The sequence below is a fragment of the Hyperoodon ampullatus genome (assembly GCF_949752795.1).
Source record: "Hyperoodon ampullatus genome assembly, chromosome: 11".
NCBI lineage: Eukaryota > Metazoa > Chordata > Mammalia > Artiodactyla > Ziphiidae > Hyperoodon > Hyperoodon ampullatus.
In genome coordinates this window covers 82,453,273-82,475,425 of record NC_136924.1, presented here as the reverse complement: position 1 = coordinate 82,475,425, position 22,153 = coordinate 82,453,273, and the positions used below count along the sequence as shown (strand labels likewise).

At 36.8% G+C, this 22,153-nt stretch overlaps 1 protein-coding gene across 2 annotated transcripts in view; it reads left to right on the top strand.

Moving 5' to 3' along the window:
• Positions 1-22,153, top strand: part of IRAG2 (inositol 1,4,5-triphosphate receptor associated 2) — a gene marked incomplete at its 3' end in the record, with an annotated part of 39,294 nt that overhangs the window by 14,138 nt on the left and 3,003 nt on the right. For both annotated transcript variants that reach the window (XM_079715859.1, XM_079715860.1), the window contains 11 exons: positions 765-835; positions 4,232-4,289; positions 6,641-6,695; positions 6,781-6,808; positions 7,075-7,215; positions 11,816-11,950; positions 17,959-18,106; positions 19,017-19,060; positions 20,973-21,035; positions 21,151-21,200; positions 21,497-21,598. In XM_079715859.1, the coding sequence (XP_079571985.1) occupies positions 765-835; positions 4,232-4,289; positions 6,641-6,695; positions 6,781-6,808; positions 7,075-7,215; positions 11,816-11,950; positions 17,959-18,106; positions 19,017-19,060; positions 20,973-21,035; positions 21,151-21,200; positions 21,497-21,598 (895 nt within the window). The remainder of the gene's footprint in view (positions 1-764; positions 836-4,231; positions 4,290-6,640; positions 6,696-6,780; positions 6,809-7,074; positions 7,216-11,815; positions 11,951-17,958; positions 18,107-19,016; positions 19,061-20,972; positions 21,036-21,150; positions 21,201-21,496; positions 21,599-22,153) is intronic.

Sequence of the window (22,153 nt, the reverse complement as noted above, 5' to 3'; positions counted from 1 at the left end):
TTTATATCCCTGAAGAAAGGGGTTACCATTTTGCTCTTATTTCCATGTAAATTAAAAATATCTAATACATCCTTTAACTATTCTGTTTCTGTTTTCTTAAAAAGAAAGAAACAAAATCTGACTATAGCCGCTGACCTTTGTCCCTGCACTGAACTAAAGTCAGGACAATGGATCATGTGAAGAGGAAAATCATCATCAAGTACATTACAATACAAATAAACAAAGGGAAATTACAAAAAAGAATGGCATAAATTAAAAGTGCATCTTTTCTTCTTAGTTTGATTACATTTTATTTAGAAAGATACTGTGTTTTGGAAGGATATACTTTGTTATCAGCCTTGCATATATAATTGTTAAAAACCTGTTTGTCAATCTATAAAGAAAAAAGCTACTAAGTTACTAATTGTTCATCCTTCTTTCATTCAGTTTCTGTAATTATACTAGTAATGTGTTTGATTTAAAAAAGCAGCAGTAGCTGCTTTTTATTTTAAAAACCCTACTGCTTGAAGGCCATTTATACAGATATTCATTTCTGTTAAGAAATCTTATATGGTTAGCTTCCTTGGGAACTTTAGCTGACCTAGTCCTGATTCTGAATGAATGGACACATTTAAAGTTTTTTAGTACAAAATTTGTCTCACATGTTAAGCACTTTGCCACTTACTAGTCTGCCCGTATTGCCACCCTCACCATTCCTTCCTCTTTTACTTGTTACTGCTCCTCCTGCCCCCCAACACTGTTGATGTGTTTCCTCCTTCTTATAGGTGGAAGTCCAGCTCCTGAAAATATTGCACTCCAAGGCTCTGTGAGTGAAGAAAAAATCATGTCAAATCAGGTAAGGAAATATATGCATGTTAACAGTAAAAGTAATGATATGTCACAATGATATTTAGAACTGTCCCTTTAAGTTTGCAAAGTACTCTTAAAAGCACTATTGCATTTTATCTTTTCAAAATATTATGAGGTTAATAGAATTTAGTTATACTAATATTGTATAGATGAAGAAGTTGAGTCCAAACCATCCAGGGTCACTCAGTAGACTCATGTAGGACCTCCTGACTCCACACTGATTTTTCTTTCATTCATTCATGCATTCATTCACTCATTTATTCATCAAAGGTCTGCTGGAAACAAGCTAAATATCCATCTGTAGACTACTCTTAAATAAATGAAGGCATTAATAAATAAGGCTAAACAAAACAGTGATATCTATCTTAAAGATGTGTTCTAATTAATGGAAGAAACATACAATTACTCAGTAATTAGACTGGTCAGCGATATGAAAGAGAAATGGTTGGGGTGAGAGGACAGAAGAGGTGTCATGGAGGAGGTACCTCCTCCATGAGGAGGTATAGAATGTGATCATTCGAGTGAGTGGTATCGAATGTTATACAGGTACATGGCAAACTGCTATAAAACATTATAAGGATGAATATTTAAATGTTTATAGAAAAAGAATTAAATTCCTTAAAGGGAAGGCATATCGCCACTGGTATGAATTAACAATTATTTGAAGGGTAACTTACAGACTATGGGCAATTCTACGTTCCTTCAAGGGTCTTATTTATACATCAGTCCCTCTCTGTATTCTATGTGCGGAGGTGTGTGTCTGTGTGTCTCTGTGTGTGTATTATTATTGTTTTCCCCTCAGTGTATAAACATTCTTTTAGTTAGGCCTATTTGATTACAAGAAACAGAGACTCATGCAACTAACTCAGGTTAAGAGAAGGTTGTGGCATGTATACATTGGAGGTAATAAGATAGATAAAAATTTTATACTATTCTTGTCTGAAGGGAGTGGAGTAATTGGATATGTGATTTGGGATAATTCTTTGTGGTGTAAAGTATATATAAAGTGTAGTGTTGGCTAACCCACATGCCAAAAGTGGTTGCCCCTTATAAAAAATGGACAGAGGAAAATTCAAGTCCTCTAGTCTTTCCTAGCTCATCTCAAAAAAAAAAAAAAAAAAGAAATAAAAAAACTTTTAAAAATAATGGATTAGAAAATGTAATAACGGAGGTGGAAAATTGGTTAGAATGCTATAATAGTAATTCAGGCAAGAAGTGAAGATAGTATGAATTTAGTGATGATGGAAAAACTGAGACTAATTTGAGAGATACTTGAGGTATAGCATTCACAGTACATGATAACTGATAATCAGGAGTCTGGGAAAAGGTCAATACCCAGGTTTATGGCCTAACCTACAGAATGAATAGAATGACATGAGAGTAGGAGGGAGTTAGAAGAATTTGTGGGGTAAATTTAATTTAATTTGAGATAAATCAAGTTTCAGGTTGATATGAGACATCATTAATTCCCTGTAAGGAGATTTTATAGATAACTATATACCCATATTCATAAGCTCACCCGTGGGACTTTCAGAAGCAGACACATATTTGTGAATTATCAGCAAAGAACCAAGCAGGTGGATGAGATTCCCCAAGGAAGGAGGGCAGGCAGAGAGAGAGCACAGAGGGTAATGGATTCTTGATGATTCCATTGCCTAATTAGAGAAGGCAGTGGTGGAGGAGACCAAGAAGGAGCTTTGTAGTGATGGGGAGACATCAGGAGAGGGGAACCAAGGGATGAAAAAACTTCAAGAAGGAGGGGATTATAGATCGATTTGGATGCTACAGTGAGGTCACATAAGATAAAGGCTGGAGCTTCCCTGGTGGTGCAGTGGTTAAGAGTCTGCCTGCCTATGCAGAGGACACGGGTTCGTGCCCCAGTCCGGGAAGATCCCACATGCCGCGGAGCGGCTGGGCCCGTGAGCCATGGCCGCTGAGCCTGCGTGTCCAGAGCCTGTGCTCTGCAATGGGAGAGGCTACAACAGTGAGAGGCCCGTGTACTGCAAAAAAAAAAAAAAAAAAAAAAAAAGATAAAGGCTGAAAATTATCCATTGGATTTGGCAGTAGGGAGTTCACTGATAACTGGGGAGGGCAGTTTCCTTGGAGAGTTAGGTGCAGGGGCAGAGTAGTTCAGTGATCACAAATGGGAGATGAGGAGCTAGAAACAGCAACTGTGGACAACCCTTCCCAGAAGAAGTGTAACCACGAAGCGCAGGACAGGAAGAAAATGTCATAGCCGGAAGATGTCACAGGGTTGAGGGGGGATTAAAAAAACTTGAGTATGTAAATATTGATAAGGATGATCCAGTGTTTTACCTGTATTCTTTCATTTGTTACGGTTGTCCAAAAATTACATGACATGGTATCAAGGGCCCTACCAAGGAAATTTGTCTTGGCCTTATTTTTTATGGAAAATTTCTGAGAAGGTTGAATCATAATTATCCTATAATAATAGTATACCTATAGCTTCTCCTTTAGATTTCCCCAGGCAGTAGAGTGCAACTCTCCTATTATGGTGATTCCTGTATGGATACATTTGTAGGACAGTTGGTCAGTGACCTTAAAATATATTCAGATATAGGCTTCCCTGGTGGTGCAGTGGTTGAGAGTCCACCTGCCGATGCAGGGGACGCGGGTTTGTGCCCCGGTCCGGGAAGATCCCACATGCCGTGGAGTGCTAGGCCCGTGAGCCATGGCCACTGAGCCTGCGCGTCCGGAGCCTGTGCCCCACAATGGGAGAGGCCACAACAGTGAGAGGCCCGCGTACCACAAAAAAAAAAAAAAAATATATATATATATATATATATATATATGTATGTGTGTGTGTGTGTATATATATATATATATATGTATATATATATATATATATATATATTCAGGTAGAGTAAAAGGCAAACATAGCACAATCTTAACAGCTATTTTGCCATAATTTCCCCAACGATCCATCTGGAAAGCTGCGTGTGATAGTCCTAGATCACCGCGCCCCCTCTTCATCCATTCAGTCCTATCTCTCCCTCAAGCTCCAGCTTGTCCTTGTCTGCAGAGACTTTCCATGCTTCTTAACCCATGGTGTTGCTCTTTTCCTTTTGCAAAGCACATATTTATCTATCTCTCATTTACTTGGCAAGTAATCCTAGTTTGCTTTGAAGTAACTTGTATCACGATTGCAGCTTTTCATGTACTTCAGTTCTTTATGCCTCGGCTAGATTAGAAACCCCCTTGGAGTCAGTCCTCTTTTCTTCTGAATGCCTAGCACAGTTCTTTGCATACTATAGAGTGTTTTTTGAACAGGGTAGGCAGGAGAGGACAGGAAGTCGAGAAATGATTGGTTATGAATGATTTCCACTCTGTGTTCAGCAATAAAATCTCTTTATGATTTTAGGAAGCCAAAGGGGAACCAGAAACAATAAATGAGCACAGAAAAGAATGTGTGGCAGGAGGTAAGGAATGTTCTCTTCCAACCCCCATGTGAACTTTTCTTCACTGCTGGTATGTTTTATGGATGAAATCTTTCTGAGTGAAGATATGGCATCGACAACTCTGCATCTCTAGATAAAATCAGCCAAATAGAACTGATTTTGATTCAATTTGTAGCGTTTTCAGAAGGCCATATTTATGTTGCATTGCCTGTTAAGCCCAGAGGTCTTGTAATAACTAGTGCCCTATTGTGAACTAAGAACCATGCCAATGTTGGTAGCAAATTCTAAGCTCTACTCTGAGATTTTTTTTATTGTTCCGTCTAAAAGCAAATAAGCCAGTATTTGAAGAACGAGTGCTGCTATGCTTCTCTCCCCATCTCCCTTCTGTTAGGATGGAATAGTGAATAGAGTTCTGGCTTTGGAGCCACTCACTGTATGCTCGGTCACTCTCTTACTTGCTGTGACTTTGGCAAGCTATTTAACCTTGAGTCTTAATTTCTTCATCTGCAAAGTGGAAATGATGAGTAAAAAAAAAAAGAAAGTACCCTTTATGAAATATAGACTGTACTAAGTACTAGGCTAAATTCTCTATATGCATAGTTTTATTTACTTCTTCCCAATACCTGTGTGAGGTAGGTAAGCTGCAATTCAGTTTCCTAGCCTATAAACTGTAGATAAGAACGGTACCCACTACAGAAGGTTGGCTGTGAGGATTGAAGAAATTATGTAAAAAGTATTTAGAAAAGTGCCCGATAAAAGTTCTCAAAAAAGTTAGCTACTATAGAAAAATCATCCTTATTTTGTAGATGGTTTGATGAAGTTGTGACTTGTTCCAGGTCACTTAGTTTTAAGGATCAAAGTGTCGACTGAAAAAAAATGCACAACCTAAAAGTTGAGAATTATGTTTTATCCGCAGATTTACTGAGGACTTAAGCCTGGGATATAGCCTCTCAGATAGCTCTGAGGGACTGTTCCAAAGAGGTAAGGGAAGAGACAGGACATACAGGAGATTTTGCAAAACAAAACAAAACAAAAAACCACCAGGTAGTCCAACATCAAAAGATAACTGCTAATTATAAAAAAACCCAGACATCTCAAGTTAATGAATTTAGCCCTTTTCTATGGATGGGAAGATGCAAGAGTCTGGGCTTATTGAAATCATTCCTTTGATATATAGGGACAGTATCCTGCTTTTCTCCATCTTAAATCCCCTCAGGGTGCACCGCAGCTACATAGCTACGGGTGGCTGATGGCTTGATGACCACAACATCATTTGTTTACTGAATGGCAGGCCACATTCTTTGTCCACAAAAGCTAGGATTTAAACCAGATCTTTTCAACTCTATACTTAATGCTCTTAATAACTATTATTGTCTTCTTTGTGAAGTAGTCATGAAGAGTATCATTAATATGTATAAAGAGCTTTGTTCTGGGACTGGCATGTAGTAAACCCGTGGTAAACGATTGATATCATGTTTATTGTTGCTGTTATTATTAGCAGTATTATTATTATTATACTATTGCTACCACTCCTAGTACTCCTAGTACTCCTCCTCCTACTACTACTACTACTACCCCAATACCTTTGTGAGCTAGGTAAGCTGCGATTCAGTTTCCTAGCCTATAAACTGTAGATAAGAGCGGTACCCACCAGAGAAGGCTGGCTGTTGAGGATTAGGCTGGCTGTTGAGGATTGAAGAAATTATGTATAAAGCACTTAGAAAAGTGCCTGATAAAAGATCTCATAAAAGTTGCAGGTTTTGGGCTTCTCTGGTGGCGCAGTGGTTGAGAGTCCGCCTGCCGATGCAGGGGACGCGGGTTCGTGCCCCAGTCCAGGAAGATCCCACATGCCGCGGAGCGGCTGGGCCCGTGAGCCATGGCCGCTGAGCCTGCGCGTCTGGAGCCTGTGCTCCGCAACGGGAGAGGCCACAACAGTGAGAGGCCCACGTACCGCAAAAAAAAAAAAAAAAAAAAGTTTCTGGTTTTAAATCCTTGGTCCGCAGGAAAACCAGGGTACCAGATGAAGCTATGCATTTAACCATGGAATCAAATCAAATAAACATTCAAATGCAGAAAGACCAAATTGGGCTGTTCCTTGACTCTGAGACATGTTCAGGTTTTCAAAGACTATTCACGTGCTGAAGTGTGAGCCAATAATTTCAACATGATCGTGATCCCCAAAGCGTAGCATGACATTATCTTATATTTAAGCAAATGCATTATTAGCTGGCAGTCTTCTCAGACATATTTCAGTGAACGCCTTTGTTTAGTGGAGGGAGGCCCTAACAACATTGGATTGAATGTGCCTGTAGCTGTTAAGCCTGTTTAACCAAATACTATCTTATTGTCGTTTTTTTATTGTCTTTTAATAGGCGCTGCTGTTTCCTCTCTTCCTGTGAAGTCAGTTAACTTTAGACAAAGTGACAAGTAAGCTCCTCCTCATATAGCATGCTCACATGTTTTGCTTTTCTGTTGAACTATGTTTGAGTAAGTTCTTTCTCTTATCTTACAGCACTTCTGCTAATGAGAAGGAGGTGGAGGTAAGTTTCAAGCAAATGTTTTTCCTTTTAGTAAAAAAATACGTGTTTCAGACTCACTCGCCTGCAGTCCCTGCGAGCTTTTGCACAAGCTATCGTACGTTTGGTGTCTGTCTGGCTTGGCCATGACAGAGTGCAGGGAAAGCCTATGCGTGCCAGCATTACGTCACTGGGAGGAGAAAGAAATGCCTCAGTGTGATTTGGTATTAAACTGGAAATGTGACTACATCCAATGTTCCATCCTCACCCTCACCTTATTTTGACAACAGGCCGAATTTCTCAGGTTATCTTTGGGATTTAAATGTGACTGGTTCACCTTGGAGAAAAGAGTGAAGCTTGAAGAAAGATCCCGTGACTTGGCAGAAGAAAATTTGAAGAAAGAAATTACTAACTGTTTAAAACTGTTAGAGGTGAGACTCCTAACATGTGGGGACTACACGTTCGATTGTATGATTAATACAGTTTTCAAAATTACATAAGAGTTTACTTGTATGACTAAAACCAACACTAGGTACCAAGCCCAGCCTGACTCAAATGTGAATTAATAGAAGGTAAGAATTCAGGATCAGGCTAAGATAAAAGGTTCACCAATAGAAGGGTATAAGCAATAAAACAAATAAATGTCATTTAATGTAGTTATGTGAATCTTCTGCCATCTCTCTGTATCTTCAAATAGATTTCAGGCAGAAGAGTAATTATGCAGAAAACTGAGCAACAGGAGATAATATCAATGTTAAGCTTCAAGGAAGAGAATCAAAAGACTATTTCCATTTAATTAACTGAAAAAAGAGAATGGTGACATTTCAGTCTTGTCAGATAATGGGCAAACCTTCTGGAAGGTACACAGAAGTGTAACAATACTATTATTCTTCTATTTTGTGAAGTCACCATAAATATACGGATGGGTTGGAAAATTAAGGGGGCTAATTTTGGAAAAAGAAAATAAAAATGTAGAAACCATATTCTGTTTTTTACTGTGGTTAAAAAAGCACATAATGTAAAATTTACCATATTAACCATTTTAAGTGTACATCAGTAGTGTTGAGTATATTCACGTTGTTGTGAGATAGATCTTCAGAACTTTTTCATCTTGCTTACTGAAACTCTATAGCCATTAAACTATTCCCCTTTTGCCCTCTCTCAGCCCCTGGTAATCACCATTCTACTTTCTGTTTCTATGAATTTGACTACTTTAGATAGCTCATGTAAATGGAATCATATAGTATTTGTCTTTTTGTAACTGGCTTATTTCACTTAGCATAATGTCTTCAAATTCATCCATGTTGTAGCATGTGGCAGGCTTTCCTTCCTTTAAGGCTGAATGAAATATTCCATTGTATGTATATACCACATTTTGTTTATCCATTCACTTATTGATGGACATTTGAGTTACTTCCACCTCTTGGCTATTGTGTACATTGAACATTGTTGCTATGAACATGGGTGTGCAAAAATATCTCTTCAAGACCCTGCTTTCAATTCTTTTAGAAATATGCCCAGATGTTGGATTTCCAGATCATATGGAGTTCTATTTTAAGTTTCTGAGGAACCACTGTATTGTTTCGCACAGTGGTGTTACCATTTTACAATCCTACTAACAGTGCACCAAGGTTCCAATTTCTCTACATCCTGGCCAACATGTTATTTTCTGTTTTCTTTTTTTTTTAAATTAATTTATTTATTTTTGGCTGCATTGGGTATTCGTTGCTGCGTGCGGGCTTTCTCTAGTTGCAGTGAGCGGGGGCTACTCTTTGTTGCGGTGCACCAGCTTCTCATTGTGGTGGCTTTTCTTTGTTGCGGAGCATGGGCTCTAGGCACGCGGGCTTCAGTAGTTGCAGCATGTGGGCTCAGTAGTTGTGGCTCGTGGGCTCTAGAGCACAGGCTCAGTCGTTGTGGCACACGGGCTTAGTTGCTCTGCGGCATGTGGGATCTTCCCGGACCAGGGCTCGAACCTGTGTCCCCTGCATTGGCAGGCGGATTCTTAACCACTGTGCCACCAGGGAAGTCCCTATTTTCTGTTTTCTGATAGTAGCCATTTAATAGGTGCAATGTGGTATCTCACTGTGGTTTTGATTTGCATTTCTCTGATGATTAGTATTGTTGAGCATCTTTTCATATGCTTATTGGCCATTTGTATATCATCTTTGGAAAATGTCTAAGTCCTTTGACAATTTTAAAATAGGATATATGATTTGCAAATATTTTCTCCCATTCCATAGGTTGCCTTTTCATTCTGTTTATTATGTCCTTTGATGCACAAGTCTGTAAGTTTAATGTAGTGCTATTTGTCTATTTTTGTTTTTGTAACCTATGCTTTTGGTGCCATATTCAAGAAAGCATTGCCAAATACAATGTCATGAAGATTTCCCCCTATGTTTTCTTCTAGAGGTCCTACATTTAGGTCTTTAATCCATTTTGAGTTGATTTTTGTATATGGTGTAAAATAAGAGCCCAACTTTACTCTTTTGCAGATTTCCAACATCATTTGTTAAAGAGACTATCCTTTCCCCATTTTGTAGTCTTGGCACCCTTGTCAAAGATCATTTGACCATATATGTATAGGTTTATTTCTGGGCATGCTATTCTGTTCTACTGGTCTGTCTTTATGCCAGAACCATACTGTTTTGGTTACTGTATCTTTGTAATGTGTTTTGAAGCCAAGACATGGGATGCCTTTAGCTTTGTACTTCTTTTTCAAAATTGTTTGGCTCTTCGGAGTCCTTTGAGATTCCATAAATTCCATTTCTGCAAAAAGTGCCTTTGGGATTTTGATAGAGATTACATTGAATCTGTAGATTGATTTGAATAGTATGGACATCTTAACAAAATTAAATCTTCCAGTCCATGAACACAGGATGCCTTCCCCTTTGTGTCTTCTTTCATTTTTTCAGCAATGTTTTGTAGTTTTCAGTGTACAAGTCTTTCATCTCCTTGGTTAGGTTTATTCTCAACTATTTTATTTTTTTGGATGCTATTGTAAGTGGAATTATTTTCTTAATTTCCTTCTTAGATGGTTCATTGGTAGTGCATAGAAATGCAATTTATTTTTGTGTGTTGATTTTGTATCCTACAACTTTGCTGAATTAGTTTATTAGTTCTAACAGTCTTTTTGTGGAATCTTTAGGGGTCTCTTTATGTAAGATCATGTCATCTGTGAACAAAGATAATTTTACTTCATTCTTTCCAATATGGATTTTTTGAATATATTTTTTTACTTGCCTAACTGCTCTGGATAGGACTTCCAGTACTAAGTTGCACAGAAGTGGTGAGAGTAGGCATCCTTGCCTTGTTTCTGATCTTAGAGGAAAAGCTTTCAGTCTTTCACCATTGAGTATGATTTTAGCTGTGGGTGTTCATATATGGCCTTTATTATGTTGAGGTAGTTTCCTTGTACTTCTGTTTTTTTGAATATTTTTATCATGAAAGGTGTTGAATCTTGTCAAATACTTTTCTTATCAATTTAGATGATCATGGGATATTTATCCTTCATTCTGTTAATGTGATGTATTGCACTGATTGATTTTCATATGTTGAACCATCCTTGCATTCCAGGAATAAATCTCACTTGGTCATGGTGTATAATCCTTTTAATGTGCTATTGAATTCAATTTGCTAGTATTTTGTTGAGGATTTTTACATCACTATTCATAATGGATATTGGTCTGTAGTTTTCCTGTAATGTTGTTGTCTGGCTTTGGTATCAGGGTAATTCTGGCCTCAGAGAATGAACTTGGAAGTGTTCCCTCCTCTTCAATTTTTTGCAAGAATTTCAGGAGGATTGGTATTCTCTTCTTTAGCTGTTTGATAGAATTCTCCAGTGAAGCCATCTGGAACTGGGCTTTTCCTCTTTGGGAGATTTTTTTTATATAATTGCTTCAATCTCCTTACTAATTATTGGTCTACTCAAATTTTCTATTTCTTCATGATTAAGTTTTGGTAAGCCATATTCTGTTTGACTAACAACTAATATATGCTCTTCTCTTTCTAACTAATGGTGGTTATTTAAACTGCAGTAAGAAACTGTATGTCTGACAATTGTCATTCCAGTTGGTTAGCAACTTTCCAGTTGCAACTCATACATATCTGCCTGTTTCAAAAGTGGCTGCTATTCATTGAGCATCTACTGTGTGACAAGCAATTGGTATCTATTACCTCTCATGTCACAATATTCCTGGAAAGATGATGCAGTTGTCTCCATCTGACAGATGAGAAAAAAGCAAATCAGAAAGCTTGATATTATAACATTTGTAGAATTAAGATGCAATTTACAGTCAATGATGCCTTATGGTTTTATTGGCAGCACTTTTCCTTTCTGATGCTATACAAAATTTATGGTATTTTAGACATGGGCAAGTATTAGAAGTTTGCTCATGATCACACAGCTAATGAGCAATGGCTTGTTGGTTTCCAAATATGCTGTTCTCTTAATTCTTTCTCCACCCCAGTGAAACAGATGGGCTTCCATCAGGAAAGCCATCATCTTGGTTCAAGGGCACAGGTTTGAGATAAATATTCATAAGGCAATGAAGGCATAACGGCCTAACCAGCCCAATCTCACCTTGTCATCAATGGAAGAGCAAATATAGTAATCAGAGTCATATCTAATTTGAGTATATTTTTATTACTTTTCTTAAAAGTTCAAACTATGCTCTTCATATAGTGCATTCAATTCATTTATAGGCATAATTTCTTTACCATTGCCAATTAATTCATCCCATCCTATTAATTGTAGAAGAAAGATATAAACACACATGAAGGAGTAGCAAATTTGGGAAGTAAAGAAGGAAGGGATCAAAAATAGTATAAAAGGCTTTGTGAATACCTGCATAGGTCTACCTCATAACCAAAAAAGGTATTAATATTTCAGTATCATTCATTATTGGTCTTTGCTGCTGCTTTTCACCTTCCACAAAGATAATAGATTCATCTGCATTTACAATATAGTCAGTGTTAGAATCACTTGCTGAATACTTGGGTTGGATACTTTTTAATACTTTACTTTCTGTGCAGTCTTTAACACCTCTTTGTGAAGATGACAGCCAAGCCCAGGAAATCATTAAGAAGCTGGAGAAGAGTATAACATTCCTCAGTCAGTGCACAGCACGAGTGGCCAGTAGGGCTGAGATGTTGGGAGCCATTAATCAGGTAATTTGTTTCCCTTTCTCCAGTTACAATGAAATTACTAAAAGTGGATTACATTTCTAGGAAAAAACTATATTTGATCATTTCAGAATGTTCTTGATATTTTCCTGCTTTAAACAACGCTACAATAAATATCCTTGTTTATGCATCTTTGCACACTTATTCATACAGAAGTAGATTTTCAAAATTTTCTTTGTGGGAAAATCTGGGGAGACTTTAAATTTTTGAATCTCTACCTAAACAAACTTGTTAAAATATATTTTCCTAAGAAGGAGACATTTCACTGTGATGATAGTTTTAGTCTGAACATTTGTTATACACTTCTAATATTCTAGTTTCTTTTTAACCCCTCGCCAGGTAGTAATATTCCTTGTTTTATTTTTATTAAAGTTACGTATGTGCATAGCTTTTTTAAAAAAAGTCAAGTAGTTCTCAAAGCCTTCTTATCCCATTTCCCATGTTCCAGAGCAACAATTTTCAACTCTTTTGGTTTGTTTTTTATTAATATTCATATCTCCAAATAATATGCTTATACTGTCACTAAGTGATTTATTTTCAGTTTTAGATATTTATTGGTTTCCTACAACAAAGATGAATATTTATTTATCAATCTTTCCCCCTCACACCTTTTCACTGTCTTTCACCTTATTGTTGATCTCTCTTCTTTCCTAACCAATCTTAAATTCCATGGTCAAACACAACATTAGCTCTCTTGCATGAAACCTCAACACTTTTCCTTCTCTTGTTTTCTTGTAATCATCAGGAAAATCTACAACCTTGTTTTAAATCCATTTCTCCACCTGATTATACCTGCATAGCTGGAAAACCTCACACCTCTATGCTGACTGAGTTCTTTTGAAATTCATCACAAACCTCAAGTGGTCCTTGGGGCTTCCCGTCTTTCACACTTTCTCCTCAAATCACCATCATGTCCTCCCCTCTCTCTCTGTCAAATAATGACTTTGCTTCTTAACTCAGTAAGAAAGTTGAGGCAATCAGAAGAGACCTGCCAAAAGCTCTGAACCTACAAGCACCTAAACCCTTGACATTGCCTTCCTTCCTGGTACGAAAGATGAGTTGTCTCTCATCCTATCCATGGCTAACCGTCCCACCTGATAAGATCTCATCCCTTCTAAATTACTCAGAATTTTGGGCCCCAATTCCCCTTGCGTTCTTCCATCTCCAGTTTTTCCCCATGCTACTGAATCATTCCCATCAACACACAAATATGTTGTTTTTAAGACAGGAAAAATAACACAAAACAAACACAAACAAAAAAATCTTTCACTCTTTCTCCTTTGGCTACCACCCTGTTTCTCTGTTCCCATTTTTAGCAAATCTCCTGAACAGAATTGTGCTGTTTCCAATTTCTCTCCTCCCAGTCTCTCTGAAACATATTCTAGTCAACCTTAACCTACTCATTTTCCTTAACCTGTCTGCTACATTCAACATGGCTGAGCTCTTCCTCTTTCTGGAAACACTCTCCTCACTTGGTTTCCAGGTACCACAGTCCCCTGGTCCTTCTCTCTACATCATGGGGCAATCCCTTCCAGACTCCTTTATGGGTCCCACCCTTTCTCCCAGCCCTCTTAATCTCGATGGGCCCCAGGGCTTCACCTATGCACAGCTGATTTCCATCGTCACTCAATCCCCATACTATCTCATGTAGTCAACTGATGACTCCCCAATTCACACACTTATCCCAAACCTCTGCCATGAATCTACTACTGTTGATGTAGCTTGGAAGTTTGATAAACAATTGAAGCTTAACACATCCCAAAATAAACTTCTGACAGTCCCTCCAAAAACTGTTCCACACATAGTCTCCTTACCTCAGTAAAGGACAACTCTGTCCTTCCAGTTGCTGGGGATGGAAAACCTTGGAGGTAATTCTCAACACGTTTCTCTCACACTCCACATCTAATCCTATGGACAATCCCATTTACTTTACCATCAGAACATGTCTGGAATTTAACCGCTCATTCCCCTCTCCACAGCTACCACCTTAATCTAAGCCACCATTCTATTTTTTTCCCAGATTACTACAATATCTTCCTACATGGTCTTCTTGTCTCCATCTAAATCCAATCCCCACCCCACCCCCATAGTTGCTTCTCAATAAAACAGCCAGAATAATCCTTTTAAAACTTAAGCCAGATCATGTTAGGTTTTTTTTTTTTTTCATGTTACTTATTGGTTCAAAGCCCTCCAGTGGCTCTTCATTTTTTTCAGAATAAAAGCCAAAGTCCTTATGATGGCTTAGAAAGATCTACATGATTCCCCTGCCTTCTTACTCCTTGGACTTTATTTTCTGTGACTGTCTTCCTGGGTTATTGCACTCCAGCCACATGGGACTCGTTTCTGTTCATCATGCTGCCAACTCAGGCCCCCAGTCCAAGCTGTTCCTTATGCCTAGAATATTTTTCCTCCAGGTGTCCACACGACTTAGCCCTCACCTTTTCCAAGTCTTGTCCAAATGTCACCTTCATAGAATAGCGCAGCTGACCACCTGAGCTCCCTTGTAAAATTTCAATGCCTTCCACCGCAGAGCTTCTCATCCTCCCTTTCCCTGTCTTTTTTCATAATGCTGATCACATTTTAGCATACTATTATGTTTTACTGATGTCTTATTTGTTGTCTGTCTCCTCCCACTAGAATATAAGCTCCATGAAGGCAGGAATATGTGTCTGTATGGCTCACTGCTTGTCTCCTCAATGCCTAAAATGTGCTTAGCAGGTACTCAAAAAGTTTTTATTAAATGCGGGAGTATATGACACCAAAAGCAAAAGCAATGGCAAAAGAATAGATAAATTGGACTTCCTGAAAATTAAAAACTTTTGTGTATCAAAGGACATTATCAAGAAAGTGAAAAGATAACCTACAGAATGGAAGAAAATATTTGAAGATCATATATCTGATAAGGGTCTAGTATCCAGAATATATAAAGAATGCTTGCAGCTTGACAGAAAGAGAAACAACCCAATTAAAAAAATGCAAATAAGACTTGAATAGGCATTTCCCTAAAGAAGATATACAAATGGCCAATAAGCACGTGAAAAGATGCTTAATTATTAGGGAAATGAAAATCAAAACCATAATGATATACCTCTTCACACCCACTAGGATAGCTATAATAATAGAAAAAGAAAAGAAGGAAGAAAGAAAATAACTAGTGTTGACAAGGGTGTGGGGAAATTGCAATATTATTATTGTATTATTAATATATTATTTAGCCATGAAAAAGAATGAAGTGTTTATACATGCTACAATGTAGATGAATCTGGAAAAATTTATGCAAACTATAGGTGCTAGACACAAAGGTCACATATTGTATAATTCTATTTATATATAGTATCTAGAATGGGTAAATCTTTAGAGAAAGGTAGAAGATTGGTGTTTGCTAGGTTTTGGTGGGGAGGGTGAGTGGGGAGTAATTGCTTAGTGGGTATGGGGTTTTACTTTGGGGTGATAAAAATGTTTTGGAACTAGATAGAAGTGGTGGTTGCACAACATTGTGAATGTACTTAATGTCACTGAATTGTTCACTTTAAAATAGTAAATTTTATATTGTGAATTACACATCAATATAAAAAAAAGAAAAAATACAATGAATGTATTTTGTCAGGTTCCAATTCGAACAAAACTGTAAATAGATGTTTTTGAGACAATTGGGGAAATTTGAATATGGATTAGATGATAAGATGTTTCTGTTAATGTCGTTAGACGTGATCATGGCATTGTGGTTATTTAAGACAATACGCTCCTATTTTGTTTTTTTTTTTAGATAGTTACTGAAATGTTTATGAGTAAAACAACATGATGTCCATCACCTGTACTTAAAAAGAAATAGCATTCAAAACTTGAGATGAAACTCATATAGCAAAATGTTGGTGGTTCTTGAAACTGGTTAATAGATATGTGTGGGCTTATTGTCTACTTTTTGTGTCTGTTGAAATTGTAATAAAAATATTTTTAATTAAAAAAGTGGATGAATAATATTAGATCTATATTATCTGTAAACATTATTATGCCCGTGTAAATTCTATTCATAGCAGAGACAGTAGTCTGTTATGATGTCTTTTCCTTCTTTGCATAATGTTCATGTTCTTCATGGAGTTAATCATTTTCCTTTGCCATGATTGTTATGCTTAATTTTCTATTTACTTATCTCTAATTTATTCTCAGCTTCTCCCAGGGAGTCTAGATCTCACAATACATTCAAACTCATCAGGTATTCTGTCAATTTCTTCATTGAGATGTTGCTTCCAGAGATTTTTGACCTGTCAGTCTCAACTGACTGTTCTTCAGGCTCAGCACAAAAGTCTTAGGAATTCTTAAATAAAGATTTCTTTCACTTCTTTCTTGAGTTGAATCCCATTTCCTGAATCCCATACCTCCTTCTTTGCTGGTTTACTTTTTTATTTTGGTGGAACATCTCATGTGTTTTTCTGAGGGAAAGAATGCCTGGGAGGTAAACTTTTAAAAATGTTATATAACTGAAAATGGCTTTATTCTTTATGTCTTTATGGTAGCTGGGTGAAGGATTCTAGGTTAGAAATCATTTCCTTCATAATTTTTCATCTTCTTCTTAGCTTCTGGAGTTGCTATCAAACTTTGATGCCATTCTGACCCTTGAACTTTTGTTTATAACTCCTTTTTACTTTCCAGAAGCTTTTAGGATATCCTCTTACCCCTAGTGTCCTTCCTTGGCATGGGTTTATTTTCAACCACTGTTTTAGGTCCTAAGCTGGAAAGTTATTTCTTGAGTTCAGAGATTTTCTTGAACTGTTTCCTTTTCTACATTTGATGGAATTTTTCTACATTTTCTATACTTCTTGAATTCCTTTCTCCTGAACTGGTCCTTTCTTGTCTGTTTTCTAGATTTTTGTCTTTTTGCTCTAGTTTCAGAGAAATTTCCTTAACCTTATCTTGAAACTCTTCTCTTAAGTTATGTATTTTTTATCATATTTTTAATTTCCAGACTTTAAAAATTCTCAGAATGTTGCTTTTTAATATCTTGTTCTTATTTCATAGATACAATACTTATTATCACTTTTCTGAAGATATTGATAGTTTCATTGAAATTTTAGTTTTTTTCTTTTGTTTTGATTTTCTTTTCTCAGGCTAGAGGCTTTCCTCTGACTAGTGATGATCCACTATACAGCTGACCGGGAGCTCTGTATATGTTGGGTGGGGAAGTTTCTTGTTGGTTCTGAGCTTCACACAAGCTAGGTTGTGTCACTGGGATTCTCTTAACGTTGGTAGTTTTTTTTTTTTTTTTTTTTTAACATTGGTAGTTTTAAGACTGTCATCTTGCAATGTTAGATTCCTCAGAGAAAAGTCTTCCAACTGCCAGTCTTGAGAGTATAAGCTTGGCTACAAGTGCTTGATAGTTGGAAGAATAAGGCTCCATATCTCTAGATTCAATATATATATATATATAGTCTTTTGCTTAAATCTATTCTTTTCTGTATGATCCACTCACCATCAACTATTTGTTACTGCTCAATCCACAGACACTTTGGTTAACTCTCTCTAGATAGCCAGCTTTTGTAGTCTTTCACCAAAGTGGTAGAGGGGTTCAGCTGACCTGAGTAAGGGAGGGGATCTGTGGATCTAATCACTTTTTACACAGATTTTCAACCATTTCTTCTGTTCTATCTTCAAGCTTAATTCGAAAGGCACCACTAATTCCTGAGCATTTGTAGCTTTCTGTGGTATAACCCAGGTGGCTTCTAGGCTTTTCTTACTGATTTTTTTAGGGTTCAGCTTTTCAGATCTTAGTCATTTACCACTGATCCTTCTACTTGGCAGGTGTTCAAAAATGTGTTATATCCTCTTCCATTCTATTTACCCTTGTCTACTCATGCCTTAGAAAAATCCCTTGTCATTTTTGTAGGATTTAAGGATGGAGTAAAGATAAGTGCACGTGTCTAATTCACTGTCTTTTAACTGGGTATCAAGAATAGTGTTTTCAATGTAAATTTGTTCTTTTTTTTTTTTCCTGCTAGGAAAGCCGGGTTAGTAAAGCCGTCGAAGTGATGATTCAGCATGTAGAAAATCTGAAGAGAATGTATGCCAAAGAACACGCTGAATTAGAAGAACTAAAACAGGTTCTTTTGCAAAATGAAAGGACTTTTAACCCTCTTGAAGATGAAGGTAATAAAAGTTTAAGATAATTGTATCAGTTATGTTTTTCTAACTTTCTTCTTTTTCATTCTCTCTCTTACTAATTCTTATTATTTAATGTCTTTAGTATAAGACCCTTATGTTAAGATTATATTAGAAGGATATGATATATAGAATATAAGAAATAACTCATTCCTGTTATTTATATAGCCCAGAGTAAGATGTCTGTTAGAAAACAAATTAGGAGACAAGATGGATTTTATGGTAGACACCAAGATTTCATTAAAATGATGACATGAGAGAATATAACTAATCCAACTCATTGAGTTGACCCCAGTGTTGTCTTACTTAGGATATGTTAGAATTGGCTTTCTCCACACATAAAGCAAGGCACAATAGCATAAATGAACCACTCTTATCAACAATGGTTTTGTATCCCTCGAACAAGGAAGGACTGTGACAGCGTAAGCTGATCAATAGATTGGAAAATAGGGAGACATCTGAGACGATGGAGAATATCTTAACAGAAGGCTTATATAAATCTTATAGTTTTATTTTAAATAGACAGTATGAATGTTTATAGGCAGAATTTTCATTTTAATGATCTGTTTCCTCTTCTTGAAAAGTAATAACATTTGATGATCTTCTGATCTGTAATTTTGGACTCATTGATTCAGCAGACATTCATTTAGTGCCCCCTCTGTGCTAGGCAGGCATTGTGGACATTGGCAGTGACATAGAGGACTGTATTCCATTGGTTCAGATTACTAATGTTATGAATCACCAAATAAATGATAATCAGATATTTATATTGCTCAGTAGTCTCTAGGGTCTTAAATAAATACTTTCTAACCATTGCTTTTCTTTGTAAAGAATTAAGACCATTGCGTTAAATTGCACATGTAATTCCAAAAATCCACAAATGTGTTTTCCCTTTCAGGTGACTGCCAAATTAAAAAACGTTCAGCTTCTCTAAACTCTAAGGTAACAAAGTCTATCAAATGTTATAGCTGAGATGGTTTTAAAATATTACTTGAAGCAACATGGCTTTAAATGTAAATCATAAAACAACAGTGATTTTAATTCATATATATGTTATGTATATATACATGTGTGTTTATGTTTATATATGTACACTTTTGTACTTCTTGCAATATTTGTATATCAATTAAGTTTGCCTGGCAGCGAGAGGAAATCCAGTATAACGATAGTTTCTCTCTCATGTGAAACCAAAGTTGGGAATAAGCAGTCCAACAATGGCAGAGCAGCTTCACAAAATCCCAGTCCCCGTCTCTCTTGCCGAGTCATCAACCTCAGCGCTTTGCTTCCATCTCATAGTCTAAGATAGCTTTGTCATTTCTGGGTACCAAGTCCTGGGCATTATGTTGAGTCATGCTCCAAGAAAAAGGAAGAAGCGAGAACAGGTGTTCCTCTACCTCTGAAGACACTTCCTAGAAGTCCCAGATAACATGTCCCTTTTCATTCTTTGCTGGAAATAAGATGAAAACAGCTTTTATTCTGGAGGCTGTATGCCTAACTAAAAATTAGTGGGGTTTGTTACTAAGTAGAAGTGGAAAACGGGATATTGAAAGTCAACCAGCAGTTTTTGTCAGTTTGAAAATCAAGATTTCACTGAATTTTTGAGCAAAGGACTTTAAAATCACTCCATCCAAATCTTTTTCACAGATGAGGAAATTAACTTTCACAGAAATTAAGTGATTAGTTATGACCCTGTAGTGATAGAATCATGATTAGAACCCAGGTTTTTGGACCACAATTTGATATTTTTGATGTTCAACTAACCTATAAAATTAAATTAGGAATGGTGGTTTAAGAAAATAATTCACATAAAACTTCTTCAGTTTATTTCCTGAAGTTCTACTTATTTAAATGTGAAGAGCCACAAAATATAACATTCTCCTCTACAAATCTCAAGGCTGAGGTATAAACACATTCGTTCATTATAATGTCATACTCATCCTTAAATGTATTAAATGGAAAAAATGAAACCATGAAAAAAAAATCCCTAAATAGGTGCATATTTATCTCCTCTTGAGTTGGGGAAAACCTTTCCAAGCATAAAAGAAATGGTAGCAAAGAGGGGAAGAGATGAGGGACTTCCCTGGCAGTCCAGTATTTAAGATTCCACACTTCCATTGCAGGCGGCATGGGTTCAATCCCTGGTCAGAGAACTAAGATCCTGCATGCCACATGATGTGGCCAAAAACAAAACAAAACAAAGCCAAAGATTAAAAAAAAAAAAAAGAGAGGAAGAGATGAAAAGATTTGGCTACATTAACAATAAATAAGTTCTGCCAAGGGCTTCCCTGGTGGCACAGTGGTTGAGAGTCCACCTGCCGATGCAGGGGACACGGGTTTGTGCCCCGGTCTGGGAAGATCCCACATGCCACGGAGCGGCTGGGCCCGTGAGTCATGGCCGCTGAGCCTGCGCGTCCAGAGCCTGTGCTCCTCAGCAGGAGAGGCCACAGCAGTGAGAGGCCCGTGTACCGAAAAAAAAAAAAATTCTGCCAAGAAATATCATTAACAAAATTAATATAGGCAAAAATCATAAACAGGTGGTTCTAAGAGCAGATACATACAGGGTTATTTGGCATAGAAAAACAGTGTTCAGTGTTACTGGAAACCTAAACAGAAAGCTTTATATTCCTTACTTGATTGGCAAAAATTGTCCATTGTTGGAGAAGGTAGAATATAAATTGGCAGCATATTTCTGGAAGGCAATTTGGCCATAACAAAATCCTTGAAAATATGTCTCCTGTTTAACTCATCAGTGGTCAAGTACATGGATGTGTACATTCAAGAATACCCATCAGTGTTTCATACAAGGATAAAACATTGAGAATTTTCTAAGTGTACATTTTCCCCCTTTGGGTAGCCATCTTCTCTTCGAAGAGTGACCATTGCCTCTTTGCCCAGAAATATTGGAAATGCAGGAATGGTAAGCAAATCCCTAAGTGTTTAGTCAAAAGCAAATTTATTTTCATATGACAGAAATATAAATTTACTTCACTAAATTCATATTTTATTATTTCCTTAACATCTGAACTTTAAAGGTGGCTGGGATGGAAAATAATGACCGATTCAGTAGGAGGTCAAGCAGTTGGTAAGTGTAACTTTATGGTGGTTCTTTGGGAACCTTACTGTTTTATAATTGGGCTAAAGTAAATGTTTGAAATAAGTGATATAGTAACATTTGATTTGTATGGAGTATATGCAGAATAATTATAAAAATTGGCATATGTTCATGAAATTATTTCTTATGAAATAAGTATTACATGAATATGCCAAGGAAAAAATAAGAATGTATCATTTTTGTATTGATTTAGGTAGTGGGAAATAAATTGGTAATGGCTACAGAAGTATTTGATTTGACAAATGGCTATAATCATCTTTATTTAGGCGTATTTTGGGGTCAAAGCAGAGTGAACATCGTCCCTCATTACATCGATTTATTAGCACCTATTCCTGGGCAGATGCTGAAGAAGAAAAATGTGAACTAAAGTAGGTGAAGCTTGATGTGTTTATTAACCTGATGTGCCGGGCATAAATAGTGGGGATCACTTTTATTCTGTGGAGATGAGGTCAATGCTGCATCATCAAAAAGATCCTTCATTGTTTAAGACTTTTGTGAACTATAAAGTACTATATAAATGTTACTTGCTAATACATTCACTCTCATAGCACTCAGTACTTCAAGGTTTGAGCTCTTAAGTTAGAAAAGAACCTGGAATTTGCCAGATATGTGAAGAGAATTTTTTTCCTGTATAGGTTTCTTGTCATCAGGGGGAAAGGTCAATAAAGAGCCCCAGAAATAAAATTTTCATCTACTTAGATGAATTATTTACAACATATAATGTAATATGTAATATATGCACATTATATATACATGTCTTCCCTTTAAGTAAATGAAGACGAGGGGAAACATAAAACTCTACATTGCTATCTCTATATCTAGCAAGTTAAACAAATATAATATACTTCTATAATGAAAGGTAGAGGGCAAGAGGGAGGGACAAGAAGAAATGCTGCCTCTAAATCCTTGGGTGACATTGGACA